The 21,773-nt window shown below is 41.7% G+C and overlaps 2 protein-coding genes across 2 annotated transcripts in view; one reads left to right on the top strand and one right to left on the bottom strand.

Annotated features, from left to right (window-relative positions):
• LOC132452244 (cytochrome c oxidase subunit 4 isoform 1, mitochondrial-like) overlaps positions 1-21,773 on the bottom strand; it is a 213,294-nt gene that overhangs the window by 138,845 nt on the left and 52,676 nt on the right. The gene's annotated exons all lie outside the window — the stretch shown is intronic.
• Positions 7,848-21,773, top strand: part of LOC132452352 (melanoma receptor tyrosine-protein kinase) — a 29,585-nt gene continuing 15,659 nt past the window's right edge. Inside the window, exon 1 of the mRNA XM_060044929.1 lies at positions 7,848-8,114. Coding sequence (XP_059900912.1) covers positions 8,036-8,114 — 79 coding nt within the window. The 5' untranslated portion in view covers positions 7,848-8,035. The remainder of the gene's footprint in view (positions 8,115-21,773) is intronic.

Below are 21,773 nucleotides of genomic sequence, written 5' to 3'. Positions count from 1 at the left end.
GGTAGTCGCAAACGGCAACAATCACTTTCTCATCCATGCTGCAGTTCACCCCGGACTGCACTGCACTGCGTTTGACGGTTGAACGCTGATTGGCTGTTACGTTACATATGTCACTCAGTGGCCAGTTGAAATATTTCAACTCGAGCGAATTTGTCGCTGCACAAATCGTCGTGAACGCGCTCGCCTGTGCACGGCAAAGTGTGGCGCGACGAATCAAAACTATGATCTTGTCGCCCCGTCGCGTTTGGTGTGAACGCAAAAAAGTGGACAATTTGGCCTGCAGATACTACTGAATGGTGCGCATCTGGGGGGATTTAGAAGTGGGTATACGCAATGATGACTGAAAAAAAAGTGGGTATACGCCGTATACCCGTGTATACCCTGGACTACACCAGTGCCACAGGGGTATATGAAGTATATAAAAATTCCTGTCCAAGATTCATTTTTTTTTTTTCTTAGTTACTATGCTGTTATATGTCTAAGCCAATAGCTTGCAGTGTCAGCTAAATAATGCAGTTCTGAACCACTAAAGTGATGAAAGGAAAAAAGACTGTTTGGAAGAAGGAATAATCAATGGATGTGAACTGTAATAACAAATTTGAGGTATATATAGAATGACCATATTTTCCTGAATATGTTAATGAAACACATCGGTACAACATGTACTAGATTAATAATATGAGAAACATACCACTATTTCGGGAGCACTAAATTATGTCGCCTCACTTTCATGGACCCAGACAATTTTACAAATTGTATCAACATACATTTTTATAAAACTTGTGATGCAAAAATATCAACAAGTACAACATGTACTAGCCGAATACTATGAGAAACAGACCACTATTTCAGGAGTACTAAACTATGTTGTCTCACTTTCAGGGACCTATACATTTTTATAAAACTTCTGATGCCAAAAAATCTTGTTGTTCTGATGCAAAAAAACAAAGGTGCTAATTTTCAGTTTAGAAAGAACTGCTGGCATTATTTCAACAGCTGAGTGTGTTTTCATTGCCATAACAACATGAGCTAATCAACTAATCAAGTACAACATGTTTCTAGACCAGTGGTTCTCAATTATTTTCTGTCATTCCACCCCTAGGAGACAGACATTGTTTCACGCCCTCCCTGAATTGAAATAGCCTACTATTGAGAACCTGTTAATATTTATTTATTTAGATTAATAAAATTAGCGGAGATAACATTTGCAACAACTTAAAACGATTTCATTCCAACTTCAGTTTATTAACTCAATTTGTATACATTTAAACAAGACTGCTAAGTCTGTGTGAATCTCAAAACAGAGAAACAAGAGCAAATGATTCACTGGGGTTTGCATTTAATCAAAAATATTTTTAAATAGTAAACATTGGTCACTTGTCAGCTTCATCAGCTTATTCCCTTTCAAAAATAATTATATATGTTCATCTTTCAAGCATGAATAAAGACACCAAGTCCCTTTGTCATGACTTTGTAAGATCAAAGTTCTTGTAAAACTTCTGACCCTTGGTGTTATGTTTATTTAAAATAAAATAAAATAAGTAACTTATTAAAATAAATAAATAAATATGACACTAAGTCCCCTCTGCCACTCACCCCCCGACACCTTTAATCAGCTGAGGGCGTTTCCATGAGTCGCATGGTATTAGAACATGTTGTACTTGTTGATTATTATGAATACGCCCTCAGCTGATGAAATAATGCCAGCGTTTTTTTAAAAAAAAAAAATTCAACTTTTTCTGCTCTTTGCACCTTATCATGCTTATCATGCTACGCAGCATTACAAGGCTATGCCAACTAAAACATGAAGCAATTCAAGAAGAGGCATAGATAGAATCGCCTTGTGGTCAACTGTCATTTAATAGACATCTGACAGATTATGTCAAGGTTTTAAATGATTATTATTATTACCAGGTCATGTTATAACACAGCTGGAAATCGTGGATTTTCTGATAAAGACTAGCTCGCCTCTTTGATAGACAAAACAGCAGAGACTATGTTAGGTGCGCTCATGCTGCATTTTTGGTTTTGTCAAACAGGTGACCCACCCACCAATCAGAAGTTAGAGATTCCTGCAGGAAGGTTGCGCTCGATTTCACTAGCCCATTTGAGCCTGTTCATTAGTGTACAGCATCCATCCTCTCATTGCTTGTTTAAAAAAATCTGTAGAATATTAGATTTGAGGATGAAACGATAGGGTGGGCTAAGGCAAGTTTTAAGTGGGCTTGAGCCCACTTATTTAAGTGGTTTAATTTAAGCTTCGCCACTGGTTTAATTTAAGTGTAACGTTTGGGTGTCAATACTATAGTGGTACAAGCGGCAGTGACGCTAATATTCAAGGGGGCATGTATTCGATTCTCTCCATGGTCTGATATATTTTTGCCCTTTTGGTCAAACTTATTTACGCAATCGGCCTCTTTCATTTTCAACATTTTAGTATGATTTAGTACGATGGTATGATAATTATACGACGTAATGACGGGCTGCGACGCCTGGCTGGTATCGGCTGGCTGGTTGCGACGACAGGCCAGCCATGGCTGGCTGCTGGCTGCGGCTGGCTGCTGGCTCTGGCAGGCTGACCGACTAGGTTGCAACCATAAAAGCGTTGTGACCCTTTTTGCGGCAAATAGGTCGCAACCAACCAGAGGTATGGCTGAATGAGCGACCTGTGGCAGACAGCCATTGTCACCATGGCTGCTACCATAACCAAAAGCTTATGTTATCAGTAAACATCTCATTTAACTGAATAAATACACGTGCGTCAGTATAATAAAGACGTACATTCAATAATATAGTTTTGATATTGATAGACCAATAGGCCTATTTATTTATATATGTTATAAAAAGGTTACAATGAAAGAGGCCGATTGCGTCAATAGGTTTGATTAAAAGAGCAAAAATATATCTGGCCGTGGAAAGAATCAAAGAACCTCCCTCTTGATTACTAAACTAGCGTCGCTACCACTTGTACCACTGTGGTATTGACAACAACTTGTTACGCATAAATTAAACTATATCACTCTATAACGAAGAACTTTGTACACAATATAGCCTACCTTATTAGGCTTAATGACATTTAACAAAACAAATATATAGGCTATATATAATATCTAAAATACATTATTTGAAAATGCCCCAAATTACAACTAATATATTTTATTGATACTGATAGAGCAAAGATTTCATCATTTTAAACTCTACGTCAATGGAAAAATATTTAAATAATATTAGCAATAAAGAGCTATAGGTAGCTTTCGCCAGAGAGCATGGCTTTCTGGTACTTCAACTGTCGCAAACTGTTGATAACATGCAAATTAACTGATTAACGACCGCCCATGGACTTTGAGCGACCAAGCCAGCCAGCGACTGAAAACAGCCAGACGAGCCACCAACACAGCGACCAATGCGACCTACGTCGCGACCAATGCGACCTACGTCGCGAGAGCTCGTCAGAGAGCTCGTCAGAGAGCTCGGCCCTACTGGATTTTTGTGTGGTTTCTTCGGACCCTTTCGTATGATCCGTTAATTGATCGTTCTCTATCGGTTTTCTTGGATGTTCCTCCTGACGTCTTAGATTGCATGGAATGCCGTCTGTGGTGTCAGCTGTAACCTTGTAGCCTACTGCCATGGCATGCATACTCCGTGCAGAGCAGTAGGTAGGGTACATAGTTCAATTGAAAACCTTTGAGACCAGTCATTTGCTTCCGCTGATCTGCTAAGATAAGATAAGATACAAATTTATTAATTAATTATTTATTAATACCTAACTCACTCGTTTTATAAATTCCATCTATCTCAGCCACCTTTCTTATCATCGCGGTAGGACCATGCTGCTTTACTTTGTTCTCTGACACCCATCCCCTGATTAATAATTGTGGTATTTAGCGCCATCTAGCGGTCGTAACAAGCACGCAACAGTTTATCTGGAATTCTCAGCAGACTTGGATCAGAGGACTTCACTGGGCAACACTATTAAATCAGTCAGTTTAATCTTACTGAAACTGTCTTGTCAATCCTTCTTGTCGGTCTCTAACTCTGTTGCTCCTATATAGATACACAAATAAAACAATTGACTAGAAAGGCTTAAGTGTAACGTAGAGGTTAAATAGAGGTTACGAACCCCCTTTTCCAGTCAACAGACGGTGCATGATGTAGAGATTTAGACACAAGGGGGCGCTCTTCCTCTGCATAACATGAGAGAGAGGCTTGGAGGAATCGAGTAGGCCTTCCGAAAATCTGCCAAACTATCTTTTGAATAATCAGGCAGTAACCATAATAATATCTATAAAATATTTGTTCCAACACATGTAATAATTAATGTGATTTGCTACTGTAATCAGTGTGTGTGTGTGTGTGTGTGTGTGTGTGTGTGCTTGTATGTGTGTGTGTGTGTGTGTGTGCGCGTGTGTGTGTGTGCGCGTGTGTGCGTGTGTGCGTGCGTGCGTGCGTGCGTGCGTCTGCGTTTGTGAGTTCTCAGGATGTATTCCTCCAGGACGAGATGTTTTAGCTAATTCTTTTGAGCTAATTAGTCCACTCCCCTCCCGCGCGCCCCTATCTCCTCTCTCCTCCCCCGGCCCTCCCGTCTCTTCTCCTTCCGCCCTAACGAGGGGAAGGCGTGGAGCTCTGAAGAACCAGCCTTGAACCACACCAACAGGCCGGATTAGTGAACAGCAAACAGCAGACCTGGCAGCCCAGCTCCCCGGATCCCCCGCTCAGGGACCCACAGACAGGCTGTTCTGTGGGAAGCGTGGAGGCCCGGCGGACGGCTCCTGGTTAAACAGCCCAGAGGAGCTCAGAGCCAGATTACACAGTATGAGGGAGGCCTCGGGGACGTCCTCAGGAGAAGACTAATGGAGCTGGTGTGATGTTCTCTGAACGCCTTCGACATAGCAGGCCTTATCGCGCTCATTAGTATAGTATCAGAAATGTTGGCGTCAATGATGAATCTTGCTCACAAGGTTTATATGTTACACTGTATCATGGGATGGTGTAGTCGTTTGTCAAGATGTTTGTCTCCCAGACCCAGTGCCCTGTCCAATGAATGGCTGGATACTAGAACTGAGGTCCGAATACGATGAGTAAATACTGTCATGTCTGAATATTAGAACTAAGGCCTGAATACTAGAACACATTTTAGAACATTTTAGATGTTGCTTCAAGGGTGGAGTGATTCTGACATAGTGTGTGTGTGTGTGGGGGGGGGGGGGGGTAAGCAACCCATAACTTAGGGCCTATGCATGAAGTTATGTTGGGGTGGTCATTTTTATAGTATTTAAATATAGTAGGTGGATGGTGCCACTGGCATTCACCTTTGCTGCCTGCCACAGGCCTGTCCAGACCAAAAGGTTCAGGGTTCAACCTCTTTCTCTGCAGCATAGCAAGAGGCCCCTTAATGAAAAAATATATTGAGGTCGATTTGTATCCAACAAGCATCTGCTCAATTTGTAGATAATGATAAAACAATGTGTGCCATCTAGCTGCCAGTCTGTCTGTCAACCATTTATATATAAGAAATGGAATTATTTAAACCACATGCTTCTCTGGGTCTGCTTCATAAAGAGGATTCAAAGTTTCAGGTTGGGTCCAGCCTGCGGGCCGGCCTGTTTACAGGCTGTCAGTGAATGGACTGCATATCTGGGGGTCGCTGGTGGAAGAAGCAATGGAAGGCAAACCCACCCGGTCAGCTGAATCTAAATGGGAAGGGAAATCAGATGCAGAGCAAAAAACAAGTAAGGAATGACTGAATAAAAGGAATGAATAAAAGAGGGAGAAGGAGAGGGAGAGGGAGAGGGGGGGGGGGGGGGGGTTGGACTTAAAGAAACTGTTGCAGTCTGCTAATCCGAATGAAGACAACAGCAGGAAGCTCTTTCTTTGTGTCAGAGTTTACTTAGTGTATGTGTGTGTGCTTGCATGTGAGTGCATGTGCATGCCCCTACAATCTGTTATTATGCAAATTATATTTCCAGAAGTGCCAATCAAAGGACCCCTGCCTACCAATTAACTAACAGCAGAAAGACAGTTCGGTTGAGACAAAGTCCAGTGTTTTCACGACTTAGACCTGAACTTACTTAGCTTTACTTAAACCTCACTTGGTATTTAGACCTGACATAGTAAATTGACCATTGTTTAGACCTCAGTTCTAGTTTGTAGACATATATGTTAGAATTAAGACCATAGTTCAGACCGTAGTTCTTGTATTTAGACCTCATTCATACCTTAGTTTTAATATTAAGACCTTATTCTAGGCCTAAGGTATAATGCTTACACCTGACCTTGCTCTATTTTGACCCGGCATAGAAGTGTAAGCTTAGTTCTAGTATGTATACCTTGGTTTAGGGCTGTGGAGGGGAACATGATATGAACAACATGATGTCATTGCAAATAAAGTCATTCTAATCAGGCTTCAGTTCTACTACTCAGACCTTAGCTCTAGTACTCACTACTCAGACCTTAGTGCTAGTATTTAGACCTTAGCTCTAGTACTCAGACCGTATCTATACTATAAAGATCTGTCCGCATTTACTTATTGTAGTAGTAGAAAACTTTGTTGTCCTCGTGGGGCAGTTGGGTGTGCGGTACAGTCGCACTTCAGGACATTAGACATATGACACAAACAGATGGTCCATACATCAGACACCCACAGACATAACATGAAGAGCATACATCACTCACTACAATACACTATACACCCTTGGATATGACCAGGCCAGCTGGAAATAGCTTATTTTGACTGATTTAAGGCTCAGACTTAGTTCTCAGCCATTCATCCATTCATAGCTCAAGTATTGAGGTGTGTAGGAGAAGCCACAGTCAACTAGCCGTGTCCTGTTGGATCTGCAGAACAAATCCTCCTCAAGGATTAATGTTTGTTTTGGTAGAGAGTACACACTAAAGAATCAAACAGATTGACAGTGGACAGTTTGTTTGGCCCATCCCTGATTAAGCCAGATTCAGGGTTGTAACCCTATAACATCAGCTATTTATTATTGCTTAGGTCAAGTGAGTTGTACTTAGTGTTTGAGTTATTTTAACTGATGATGAATACATGTGTGCGTTGAAATTTGTGGGCGAGGGAGTGAGTTCACTGGGCTGACTGCATGTGTTGAAACTTGTCGAAAAAAAAGAAGTTTGCAAGGTAAATGGCATTGATATCTATCTATCAATCTATCCATCTATCCATCTATCCATCTATCCATCTATCCATCTATCTATCTATCTCTCTCTCTCTCTCTCTCTCTCTCTCTCTCTCTCTCTCTCTCTCTCTCTCTCTCTCTCTCTCTCTCTCTCTCTCTCTCTCTCTCTCTCTCTCTCTCTCTATCTATCTGTCTATCCGTCTATCCGTCTATCCGTCTATCCGTCTGTCCGTCTGTCCGTCTGTCCGTCTGTCTGTCTGTCCATCTGTCTGTCTGTGAATTCGTGCATGTCTACATGTGCGTGCATGTAAAGTGTATTCTAGTGCGTTCTAAAGGATAGGCTATGGACAGATCTATCTCAGATTTATTTTGCTAGTTATACATTTTGTGTTATTGTTTGAACATCTTTATATTATTATAATTATTTTGTTATTAGTAGTTGTAGCAGTAGTAGTTGTAGTAGCCTTTTTAATTATTATTTCTAAATTAATGGTAAAAAAAAAAGTATAATATAGGTCAAATTATTCGTACAGTCTCACCCCTTCACCTTGTTCAGACAAAATGATTAACATCATGAAAGTTAAGTTGAATATAAAACGTAAGGGTTTAGGTCAGGGTGGTTAGGCTACACTGCTAGGTAAGTGTGTGAACCTGCCCCAGGCACTCCAGTGACGTAGGCTACGCGTTCCTCTGCTGGCGAAGGGGAGGAGAGGAAGAGGATCGACGAGTCCTGCGACTAAAGACAACTCTTGTTTCCAAACTGCGGGAACACGTAATTTTTGACGCACCAGCTCACTGGATCTTGAGAGCGGATTATACAGCATATTCGGCTGTTCCACGTGCGACTATGGAGAGGCAATTTTAATGAGTCTTACTTAAAATTGTTTTGTGAGGGAAATAAGATGCGACTTGTTGGAAACGGACTGACACTCCTCGCTGTGTTGCTGAGGATCTGCGGCAGTTTGACAGTCAAGGAAAAAGGTAATAATCGCGTGTCACCTATTGTCAGCGCAGAAATAAGATATATTAGTGTGCCTAGAGTGCGTTAGATGTGCACCTTTATATGGATGTTTGATCTTTGTCTTCTTCAGGTATTCTCACGGCGGTAGAATATGAATTTGTGTTCATTTACATTTTGCTGAAATTTTTCCAGAAGTCAAGCAGACTTTTGAAACTTCTGAGCATGTTCTCATGCTCTTTGCGCCAGCATAGGTCTTCATGGCAAAACGCTTCTAAAGGAGCTTTTTTCAAGGATAGTTAAATCAGGTCAGGACATCTCAGTAATGCACCAAAACCACTGGCCTACAATGTTGTCACATGCATTGGGCTCCAAGGCAATGAGCGTATTAGATCAGTGTCATTGTTTTGTTACTTATTCTTGTAATAGACAACGTCTCCAAACAAACTCTAAATTTTCTCAAAAACAGACATTTCTTATTAAATAAAATGCAAAGTGTATGTTCAATTAAGTTACAATTAAGAACAAGTTATAAAGTATTAGGCATTTTGTGTGTGTGTGTGTGTGTGTGTGTGTGTGTGTGTGTGTGTGTGTGTGTGTGTGTGTGTGTGCGTGTGCGTGTGCGTGTGCGTGCGTGCGTGCGTGTGTGTGTTTAAACAGTGTTGCTGGTCAGATAATCAATGTGGAAGAAATTATGAGAGTTTTGGGAAGCGATTGAATGTTAAACAAACAGTGAACCCCTGTTGTTTCACTAGTTAGTGAAATACTATTCATAATATATGGCCTGTTAAGCCCTTTGAGAATGTACCGGTGATTAGGGGCTAAACAAATAAAATTGAATTCAATTGAATTGAACTTTTGAAAAATCTAAGCAAAACATGCTGAGACTGTGATTCTCTATCGCGGACACCAACTGTCCAATTGTTAACGTCAGGGTTAATATGAGCAGGGGTGCCAGTATGTGTGTGTGGGCAGATTTAAGTGAAAACAGATGACATGTTTTTCATTCTCTAGGTTGTATTGTCAACAGCCTAAATTAATTTGCGTCTCTTTCTCGCGTGTGTGTGTGTGTGTGTGTGTGTGTGTGTGTGTGTGTGTGTGTGTGTGTGTGTGTGTGTGTGTGTGTGTGTGTGTGTGTGTGTGTGTGTGTGTGTGAGAGAGAGAGAGAGAGAGAGAGAGAGAGAGAGAGAGAGAGAGAGAGAGAGAGAGAGAGAGAGACTAGACATTATTTTGTGGTTATTGTGTTAGACCTTCAACAATTGACACTCACAGGACTCACACAGGCCACATATAAAGCTAGCACACAGGCAGCCAGGTAGACAGACAGTCAGTTACGCAGTCCGGGCCGGTCAGGAAAACAAGCAGGTATTTCAGGATAATTCTCCCGCTGGTCAGGAGTGGTTGTGTCCAAATCAGCTGCTAGCAAACAAGCAATGAAGATTTCAGTCCCTTTTTGACCCTCTCTCTCTCTCTCTCTCTCTCTCTCTCTCTCTCTCTCTCTCTCTCTCTCTCTCTCTCTCTCTCTGCTCTCTCTCTCTCTCTCTCTCTCTCTCTCTCTCTCTCTCTCTCTCTCTCTCTCTCTCTCTCTCTCACTCTCTCTCTCTCTCTCTCTCTCTCTCTCTCTGTGATCCCCCTCTCCTTAATGTCACTCTATGATCTCTCTCTCTTTTACCTTTATTTAGTTGTATCCTTTGGTGACTTATATTATTAACGTATATGATAGTATACGAGTTATTGTATATTTACTATTTAGTTATTTACTAATGGTAGTAAATATAAATAAATAAGCCTATTCTATTTACTTTTATGTTTCGTTTTTTTTTGTGGTGGCTTTATTATTCTTGTTAAATGCTCTTTTATTATTGGCGTTTATAGTTTAAAGTATGCTGGGATCCGAGTTAAACTGAGATCCTGCAGTCCTGATGCGTTGCAGCAGAACTTCTGAGGGGAGACCGCCGCCCCACTGACTGGGCGGGAACCAAACACCGAGAGGGGCGGAGTTACGCTTTCAGTTCAATTCTACCGAAGAAAACTCATTTGTGCTTGTGGATGAAGCTTTCAGAAGGGGATTTTAATTATGGTGTTCTTCCACTACCAGTTTAACGCGCCGAGTTGCGCAGCGCTGGCCAAAGCGCGCCCGGCCCGTCTCCAAGAGGGCTGCGGTGGCGCCGGCCATGGGTGCTGTTTGGAGCGAGGAGTTCTCTTTCTAATTGTAGGAGTCAACCTACACAAATACAATAAACGGTGCGTTCTTGTGTACGAGATGCAAGGTCATTCGAGAAGAGTATGGCTGACCAGCTTGATACTTTATTATTATTTTTTTCCTACAGAAACCTAATTCAAAAATATATATTATTATTAATATTTATTTGAGATAATTCTTGTTCTAAAGACTGGACATTAGGCAACATTTCACACCATTAGATTGCTGATATTGATATTACGTAAAGGGGAAATATCATGCCACCAGGTGTGAGTGTGATTAGCCATTACAAGCAGGTTTGAAAATGTGCAGCTTTGTGACATCACAGGTGGGCATGTCCACCGAGATGTGTGCTGGATAGATCAGTCTACCAGCCTACCCAGTGGACTGTAGCAAACGTTGCTCATCTATCCGTCACACATCTAGGTGGACACGCCCACCTGTGACATCACAATGCTGCACATTTTGAAAACTGTAATGGCCAATCCCACCCACAGCTGGTGGTATGATATGTCCCCTTTAAACACGCCTTTTTCAAAGGCATCATGAGGCGCTCATGAGGCAGATATTTGCGGAACATCCTCTCAATGAGTTATTGAGATTAGACAGCAAATACGAGGAATATTGAACATCAAACAGAAATAATCATTGCGGACATCATTGTACGTGTTCCGTCTGTCTGAAACAACCCAAATATATTAAATGTTTCTCAAAAGAATAAACAAATTTAATGTTTGGCTATAATAATATAAACCGAAATAGGCAATACAAGTGTGAGTGTTGTTGCGTCATCGACTCAAGAAGAGCGAGTCATCAGTCAGAGACACAACTAAGTGTCTTTGACGAGTCGAGCCAGACCGGTATAGTATAATGGAAAAGCGCCATAAGTGTTCAAACCTTTACAGACTCTTTTTAACAGTTCACTGTTGCTGGCGGAGTGTGTTCGCCTACAGCACAGTGACAGGGCCCGGCCTATGGCAATATTAATGAAACTAAGCGAAAAAAGTGAAACTCCCTGTTCAACCAGATGGGACGTTATCTGCCATCAGACTGACGAGAGGTATTGATCTACTCTCTGATTTGTGAGACAAAGCCAGAGTTTGCTGGTTCAGTACCTGACAGCATGCTAAAGTGTTTGTGCCCAAGGGATCTGAATCAGATCTGGTATGTGTGGAATGTTGCTAATGTAAAAGAGGGATTTTACACTGTGCTGTTTAAAATTGGCTTACAGGACTGATATTAACTGGGCCTTGACCCTAAAATAAGCCTTTGTATGTGTGTTTGGGTCTGTGGGTTTTTCTTTGTGTGTGTCACAACAGACACTACCCCTTTGATGTCTTTAAGTGTGTTGCTGCTTCTGTGTTGTCACATGAGTGAATATCACACCAGCATTAGCGATAGACTGCCCTGTTCGGTATTATGTAGTTTAATAATATTTTTCAATATACTACATTTAATTTAGAATTTTCCATCTCCTTCCGCCTTTGTTCTTTCAGCCAACATTTGTATGCTGTAAACAGATAACTGTCTGAACGTTATACATTAGAGTTTTGTAAACAGATCGGTTTTCACACGCCATAAACACTGAGTGCCTGTCAGTTACCGAAGGTTGCCGTAGTAACACAAATGTTTTTTTTACATGTTGTCTTTATACAGTTGTAACCATTGTTTAAATCCCACAACTACTTCACTCTCCATTGTTTACCCTACTTTAGTCCACCGTGGAGCACTCCTTCAAACACAATAAAGATCATTTATAGTCCTAGACGTACATAGACAGTTAAAGGACAATCATGAACATAAAATAAAACAACAATTTAAAAGAGAAATGCTACGTAAAAATTTTCAGTAGGAAAGATATTGAATACACAAGACTTTTATTTAAACAAAAACTGCTTCAAAACCTGAGGTAAGGTATCAGTCAAATACCCTTTTACTGGTCCAAATGTATCCCCTGTCATTTTTAAACGCATGAATTGTATACAAAGGAGTATAAATAGTGAATTATCACAGCATGCATCTGGAGTGTGGTTCAACCAGCTCAGCTGCTGAAGGAGCTGCTTTTGGCTCAGGTGGTAAGTAGCACGACTGTTTGAGCATATTGAGCCAAAACCACACTTACTGTGTGAATTATTTCCTTCATATCAGGGAGAAGAGTCTGAAAGTTACCATGCTGTGTTTGTTGGAACATGACTATTGTAGCCATGGAGTTTGCGTCTTTATGTGTGCGTTTGTGCTTTCAACGCAAAACCGTGACTGCCTGGATGTGTCCGTCAGATGTGGGCGGCGCTGCTTTTGTTTTTCTCAGTTATTCTCAGGTGTCAGAGTGCTGACATGTACATTCTTGCTCCAATGATTTCTGAAGGCACAGAATTGAATTGAATGAACACACACACACACACACACACACACACACACACACACACACACACACACACACACACACACACACACACACACACACACACACTTAAAAACAAGCACAAACATACACACACACAGATATATATACACATAAATACACAGATCACAGAGACACACACACACACACACACACACACACACACACACACATCAAGAAACACACATACCCACACACACAAATGCACATACACACATTCCTGCATTCTCTGAATGGCGTAAAGGGAGTTCAGTGATGTTGAAGCAGTAGCAATGTTGTCCTTATGGTATCATCTCTGAGCCCAGGTCTGCTAAAACCCGCTTACCTTATTCGTCCAACATTCTCTAAGCTCTGCTTAGTCATTCTGCTGGGTTTTGTATGTAGTGTGTGTTTTTGTTCTGTGTGCGTTGGTGTGTGTGTTGCGCTGTGTGTGTGTGTGTGTGTGTGTGTGTGTGTATCTAACAAGGCCATTGTGTCCCTTATTACGTCTAGTCATTCCACATTAACACACACTGTGTCTGTGTCAGTCTGTCTCCTCCTACTGTTCACTGTCTGTCTGATTGTGAATGTTTATGCCTGTGTGTGTCCGTGCATGTTTGTGTGTACGTGAATCGGTGCATGTGTGTGCATTTATATTTGTCTGGCTACCCATTTTACTCTCTCTCTCTCTCTCTCTCTCTCTCTCTCTCTCTCTCTCTCTCTCTCTCTCTCTCTCTCTCTCTCTCTCTCTCTCTCTCTCTCTGTTTCTCTCACCCCTGCATCCTTATCTTAATCTCTATCTTAATCGTCTCAAATAATGCTGGTGAATAAGAAAACTTTGGCCTACATTCCAGAATTCGATCAGGGCAGGCAGGGCAGAGTGAAGCAGAAGTGAAGCAGCCAACCGTTCATTTAGCTTGTATTCTGATCTGCCAAAGGCCAGAGTGGAGCATGAAAAGAGGAATAAAAAGAAGATGTATTGATTTTCAAAGCATTTAAATGTCACGTCCCTCATCCAAACTTCAAACTGCGCGCAGGAGCATTAGCAAATACAAATAGTTGCCACAATGTCAACTTGCCCGAAGGCAGAGTCATTTACCACACACACAAAAGTCCCTCTTGCACGCAATGTTTGATTCCATCGATTTGTATTTGACCCTCAGACCAAAGTCTGTTTGCTGTTTGTGTGTTGCCATGCAGTCAAGTAGAGCTTGCACAGCGTCAGGAACACAACTGAGTTCAACAAGTTGGGTTAAGTAATTACCTTTGGAAATCAATCGACATGGCCTGGGTTGGACAAACACATATGTTATCAGGGGTATCAGGGGAGGCACATTTATCCCTGGATGATGCATCTGAGTGTCTGGGGAATTTGATGATTTCTATTCAACAAGCCACTGGTGGGTATAGGGACTTTAGAATAGTTTGTTCAGCTTTTCTAACGTACTCCGCCATTTTTGATTATTGCATTAATCTAGCCGAGAAAGGGGGTCTGTGCCAAGCAGCCCGCAGCTCACACACACCCACATACACTCACACTCACACTCACACACAGCACTTACGCACGCACGCACACACAACGCATACACACACACCGCACGCACACACACGCGCGCGTGCAGACTTAGACATTGCAAGACAAAGGCAAGATTGAGATAACAGCCCCGCCGTGACACACTCTCCCAGTCGAGACGTAATGTATATAGACTACACTTTGTTTATTTTAAATATTATTCACCTCCTTGAGCATCCCCCAATGTCTTGCGATATTGATATCCCCCAATCCCCCCTTCCCACTGTTTTAACGGCCTCGCCGTCGACAAACTCTCTCAGGCAAGACGTTCTGTCTATAGACGAGAAATTGCGATAGGAGAAGTGAAGAGACAATTTCTCACGTCGACAACGCAACGGCAGGTAGTTCATTTTACCATATAAAAAACGTTAAATTCAAACGTCGCGCCGACCGGCATATCAACAAACAAGTCGCACAACCTCTTAAAAAGACAGTCTCCCTAGAACACAGAAAGAAAACAAGTCAATCACGGAGTATGGTGAATTATTATAGAGTCCACCACAAGACTACACGTTGTTGGTCAAACTTAATATTACGTCTCGAGTCTCCTCCTTGAACATCTTAAACTCTCACGTCAGGTAGCCATCAACAATCCACAATCTTGCCCTCACACCCCTCCCTCTCCCCCTCCCCCACACTATTGAATAAGTGTAAGTCCTGATATTCTCCAGCTATTCTCCTGATGGGCCGTATATGTGAACAACATATCATGACATTTGTACCCTGGAAATCTCCTGAATAATACTACCCTGAGATAATATTTTTTCCATAGGAAATGTAAATTACCTTATCTGTGAATGAGGAGTAGAAAGTCTGTATTTCTCACACCACTTCAGTGGGTGTGTTGATGATGCTTCTTACCATTGAGTGGCCCCCTAAATGATAATCAGCCAGTGGCCTTTTGTTCACTGAATGGTTAAAAAATATTTAAATGTTGGCACTGCTTTTAAGAGTCATTCATGGTGAACGCTTAAAGATAGGTCTTATCATAATCCTAAAAGTACACGTGACATCATACAATATTTTTTTTGTTATTATTATTATTGACAACAGTCTGAACATTAAAGGGTCCCGTCCTTCCACTCCCTGTTTTCTCAGGTAAACACAGAAATCAACTAAATTTGTCCCAGTGTTTGTTATAAAATGAAGCAAAAAAATATGTTCGCTTTCACCGGTATCGCGACGTCTTTCTTCTTCGTGGTTTCTTCTATTTGTCTCTAACTCATCTTTCATCAATCTTTCATCGATCGATGCTTCGTATTTTTTGGATGCAACGGAATATATGATGCATAATTTTAGCAACATTTAAGATGATTGCGATGAGTTCGGCCCGTTCTGCCTCGATTTTCTCTGTGGTCAAATCAAAACAAACTACAGTGAGGGCGGCCACACTTATCCAGCCTCTTGCGAACTTAAACGCACCCTTAGACCCTACGTCATATCCCGCCCCTTGCAAGCCCACCCCCCTAAACCCCCCGTTGATTCTAATAATGTCTAAACGACATCGATGTCCGCATATAAAGCATGAATCACCATCAAGTGTGAATCACGTTGAATCTCCTGATATACAAATATACAAAAATGCACGTGTGAAATTGGCTTACAAGTAGAAAATTATTATGTTTGCTTCATAACGTAAGGAGACAAGGATTATGCTTGCTTCATTACGTAATAGGTGAACCAAAATGTTATACGTTGTATAATTATAGGCAGACTGTTATTATATTATGCGCTCAGAAATGTGTTACATTATCGACAGGGGTTTACACATTATGGGTTTAATTACACCTAGAGGTTGAGCGTGCGCAATGCGCGCACGGAAAATCTAGCAATATATAATTATATGTGAGACAATTCTACATGTACTTGAATTCCTTTCCTCTATGATCTACATATGAAGATAGATAGATTATCCTCCCACAGATCCTGGGATGGCCCAAAGCTCAAATCATAATTGAGTTTGCCTTTACTTGCCAGATTTATAGAGGGCGGGTTGATGTTATCTTTGCAGTCATTGTCTCACTTTGTTGTTGACCCCCAGCCCACACCTCCACCATGGAACGATGGGAAAATTAGTTGGATGCACTCATATATAGGGCGGTTCCTCCACTGGCCACTTCCCTTGTGAGCTACCTATCACACTGCAGTCTTTTGCAGTGGGAAAAAAAGAAAAGAAAGCCGCTCAGCAACGTAACATCAGCGAGTAAAAGTCTTGGTTCCCATTGATTCCAATTACAAAATAGTCACCGAAGCTAAAACGTGTTCAGTATGATCAGGGTCTCTTTAAATGAAAGGTCTATCTCTCTCCCTTTCTCTTACTTTATCTCTTTCCCTCTATATGTTTTCTTTCATATTTCTTCCTCTTACTCTCTATTTTCTCTTCCATCCTTCTTATCTCTTCCGTTCTTCAATCATGCTTTTTTCTCTGCTCTCTCTTTTACTCCAGTTTTGCCTTCATTTATGTTCCTTTGATGGCCATGGTTTTTTGCTGATGTAGGCTGACTGATCCATTCCAATCCATGTAATCTTCGGTATGTGACTGACAAATATGCCAGACATGCAATATTCAAGATGATCTTTAATGTGATATACAACTAACGGTGTGAATGTTAAATTGTTTACGCCAGTACCTTTGACTAATTCAAAGTTCCCACTTTTCAAATCATATTTTGTTAGCCAAAAGCTCAAAATTCTAAAGCAAAAATTGTAATGAGGTCCTTAGTGAAGCTTTTAAGCCTCTTGTTTACAAGAGCTCTGGGGCGTAGTGGATCTGCGGGTGTGTCGCCAATGAGTCGGAAAGACATGACCATGAAGCATGGTTTTCATTGCACAATGAAACAAACTGTTCCCCAGAGGGACTGCAAACATGTTTTAATCAAAGCATAACGAAAAAAAACTAATATCATACCAAAGGTGGACAAAGGTGTTCTCCCTCTGGGGTGGATCAGGACCGGTGACAGGCTGTTACTGCAATGGTCCCAGTGTGTGTGTGTGTGTGTGTGTGTGTGTGTGTGTGTGTGTGTGTGTGTGTGTGATCTCGTAGGAATGTGAATCAGGGTGGGGAAGTGGGCTGCTGGATCCCGGCTAAAGGCGACGGACACGTAACAGCCTGCAGAAGGCGGCCGTCAAGCGTGGAGGATGGAGGCCTCACCGCTGGAGGATAGACGTGTTTGCCGCTGATGTGTTAGCATGTTAATGTGTTAGCCAGTCGCAGATATTAGCCACTAGAGTGTTAGCATGTTCACTTGTTAGCCACTACAGGGATAGCATGTCAACGTTTTAGCCAGTCGCAGATATTAGCCACTACAGTGTTTACGTGTCAACATGTTAGCAAGTTAACAATTTACCATGTTAGTCTCAGAATGTTAATTAACATGCCGACACTAACATCGAAACACAACATGTTCGTTGTTTACTTGTTAGCCTTACATTTGTGATGACGTTCGGCACTCATTTTATGATAATGTGTTAGCACGTTAACGTGTTCGCATGTTAACCTGTTTTCATATCATTATGACTTAGTTCAGCTAAGGCGACCAGACGTCCCGGGACAGTCCTGATTTTAGGTTGCATGTCCCGAGTCCCGACGAAAGCCCGTCGGGACGCTAAAATGTCCCCGGTTTCCACCAACCACCCCATGTTGTCAGTGATCACATAGCCAATGTGGTCTGACTATAGCCCGATCATTAACTATCATTAACGCAACATTGATGGTCGCACAGTGGAATGCTGATGGAAAACCATCAGACGAGCGCTGGTCGGAGATGTTCAGGCATTTCGGAAACAGAGAGTTTCCATACAAAAATATATGTCTAATTTGGCAGTTTAGACATATATAGTTTGCCGTGTGTCTCCCTGTCACAGCTGTGCCCGTTTAGCTGATCTTTTCCATAATGAACAATACTTGGACTGACGAGAGGAACCGCATGACCGTTCCCACCTTAAAGCCGTTGCTTTATTCAGGCCAATTTTGATGACACCTGTCCACAATTCCACAGCAGCAGGCTGTCAGCAAGCAAGTCGATTGTGGAGCAAATTCACAAAAACACACTCGTTTTTTCCCTGTGTTTAGTTTTTTTTAACTTTCTTCAGCTTCAGGTTAATTCATAAACATTTAGATAGTCCCACACGAAACTCATTCAATGTCTTTTAATATTTCTCTTAAATGTGTAAATAGGCCTACCTAAAATATACATCAATTTTTCCCCATAAGGCTATGTTGTGAGCAGTAGTCCTACATGCTGACATTGAGCCTAATATCTGTGTCTATGACCTCACATGCGCGCACTACGGTCACGCGCAAAGTGTCCCGGTTTTAGTTTCAGAAAATCGGGTCACCCTCCGTTCCTCTGATAATGTGTTACCAAGTTAATTTGTGAGCATTTTATAATGATGACACTCTGGCATCCAGCCCTCCTCTGATTTTCACAGTCACTGATAGTTGCTTTAAGATCCGTACCTAACCACATTCCTGTGTGTGTGTGTGTGTGTGTGTGTGTGTGTGTGTGTGTGTGTGTGTGTGTGTGTGTGTGTGTGTGTGTGTGTGTGATGCTTGAACATTGGAGCAAGTGACTTCCAGTTCCTGTAGCTGTATATCGTGTTGTGTAACTAGTAAATGCGTCATGTGATTTACACTGCTCAGTTTGTATTTTTAAGTGTCTGTGTTGAGGTATGTGTGTACTACTAGCATGTGTGTGTGTGTGTGTGTGTAGGCATGTGTGTATAAAGGTGAGTGTGTTGAAGCTGGGATGAAGGTCATCCTTCAAGCACACAGCGACACACAGAGACCCACACAGAGAAAGACACAAACAGACATACACAGACATGAACGCACACGTACACACACACACACACACACACACACACACACACACTCTCTCGCGCACACGTGGTTAATGGGCGTGGGCTTGTTGATGGTGAGCGATGCGGTAGATCTGTTAAGTGGTTGGAAGTTGATTTGATAATGCTTTGCATCACATCTCATTGATCCGGCCCCTGGGCCTATCGAGCCTCCACTCATCGGAATAGCGGTCATCTCTGCCTCTCAGAGGCCTCTTGTCTATCCCCCAACATCACTGCCGGTCTATCAGTCTATTCATATGATGTATGGCTGACTGTCTGTCTATCAGTAATTCTGTCTGTCTATCTGACTGGTCTTTCTGAACGGCTACCTGTCTGTTGGTCTGCCATTTATCGTGTTTGTCTGTCAGTGTCTTTCTTTATGTCTGGCTCTTTTCGGTCATTTCTATGAGAAAAATGAGTGAGCACGGATACATTGATGGGAGGGAAAATTGGGCAGGGGGAGACAGAGAGAGAGAGTGATACGATAGGAAAATGAAGGTCTACACTGGACAGCAGAGGATAAGATAAGTGAGAGAATCATAGAGTGACATTAAGGAGAGGGGGGATCACAGAGAGAGAGGGAGAGGGAGAGAGAGAGAGAGAGAGAGAGAGAGAGAGAGAGAGAGAGAGAGAGAGAGAGAGAGAGAGAGAGAGAGAGAGAATGTGACACAAAACGGCAAAGTGAGAGAGATGAGAGGAAGAAGGAGGGAGAGAGGGACAGAGACACATCAGAAAGAGCTTCAAAGCTGGAGAGAGAGGGGGGGAGGCCGCCTGAGTATTGTAAGAATGATCAACAACACTGTGACCCTGAGAGCTGGAACCATGTCACTCTGACTTTGTGCCTGTGTGTGTGTGTGATATTGTGCATGTTTAACACATCTCTGCCTATCTCTTTGTCTCTTTCTACTATGCTTTATTCTCTCTGGCCGTGGAAATATTGCAGTCTCTTACTGAATTTGGCGGGAACATGTGATGTTTGCATGAGTGTGTGTGTATCTGTGTTTGTGTGTGGCATGTCAAGTGTGCATTTCCCTCTATATACCTTTGGCTTTGTGTCTTACGCCTGAGACAGCTCTCTTTTTGGCTAAATATGTATGCATGGATGGCTGTTCATGAAATGTTTAATCAGAGAACAATTATTTTCATCTCCTGTATGCCATGTGTGTATGTGTTGCTGTGTATGTGTGTGCGTGTGTTTGTGTGTGTGTGTGTGTGTGTGCAAGCACAAGTGTGTGTGTGTGTATGTGTGTGTTCACGTGCAGGCGTGCGCTGGTTTGAATGTGAGGGCATGCTTGCGTCTGCGAGCATGCTTTCTCCTGTGTGTGCTTGTGTGTGTGTGTGTGTGTGTGTGTGTGTGTGTGTGTGTGTGTGTGTTTGTGTGTCTGCGTCCAACTGTGTCGTCTATGTGGTTGTGTTTTATGTACAAATGTGCATGTGTGTTCATATGTGTGATCATATGTTGGTGGTGATGGTCTGATTCCACTGTGTTAACGTTGGCTAGTATGTGCTGCAGGTTTTTCCACACAGGTGACGTGATCATACATAATAGTACATGGAATTATTCTCACGGCAGGCCATTCAAAATTCTAAATAAATTGGTGTGATTGCCATGATTGCCATGTGTGTGTGTGTGTGTGCGTGTGTGTGTGTGGGCGTGTTTGTTTGTGATTCATATGTAATGTTAAATTACCATGTTCTCTAATGCAGTCTTTCCCAAAGACTGGGTCGATGTGGGATTGTGGGAGATTTGAATTGGGTCGCCAAATAAATTGAACTAAAACAATTTAAAAAAACACAACGTTTTTTTATTTATTTTTTTACACATTATCATTTAAAAAACTTTCAACAAGAAGCATGTTTTTGATAGTACTGAATGTTTGTATTGTTCTGATAATTTTACTTATAACATTGAATCTAGTTGAAAGGCTAATGTACATTGTGAGAGGAAATAACAATGAGGTAGCCAAAACAAGGAGATGTGAACTCTGCCTAAATGCATTTATTTGGTCTCATTTAGGGCCGAGTATTTAATACGTGTATTAGAGTGCATAAAACCAAGTTGTGATTTATCTCTTCGAAATCGTTGGTTTAAGTTCATATGGGGATGCGGAATTGGCAGTAAAACGTTCAGGAATGTTCACTTATGCAAAAAATTGGTTCTTCTCACGATTTTATAGATAAGGCCTATTGTGAATCGGACTGCGATGGTTTGTAATTTAAAAAAAATGGATCCCCGGAAAAAAAGTTTGGGAAACGTCGCTCTAACCAAAGGCAAATGAAGTGTTGCTCGGTTGTTTGTTTGCTTCCCTTCATGTATTTGACACAGTACCCAAACTATTAGATTATTTGCTTATTTTTTACTACAATGATGCTAGTCATAATGATGCTTACGTGAAGATAAATATAAAAAAAATATTCTGGATGTGCTGTTTCATTAGATTAAAGTTTAAAATTCAACGTGAGCAATGGCCTTAACCTTTAATCAATCTGTCAATAAAATCATTGTTCTAGTTGTCGAAAGGCATTTCCGCCATCTCAGAAAATTGCCACGACAAAGAAAACAACAACGCTGCACAGATCACGTCACAGCCTCACCTTCTCTTTCCAAGAAGGATCTTGATGATTCATGGAAACGGATAACCTTTTGTCAAGCGGTTAACACGTTTTATTTATGTTTAAAAAAT

The sequence above is a fragment of the Gadus macrocephalus genome, chromosome 23, assembly GCF_031168955.1.
Source record: "Gadus macrocephalus chromosome 23, ASM3116895v1".
NCBI classification, from domain to species: Eukaryota; Metazoa; Chordata; class Actinopteri; order Gadiformes; family Gadidae; genus Gadus; species Gadus macrocephalus.
Note: the sequence above shows the minus strand (reverse complement) of the source record. Positions and strands in the feature narration are given on the sequence as shown.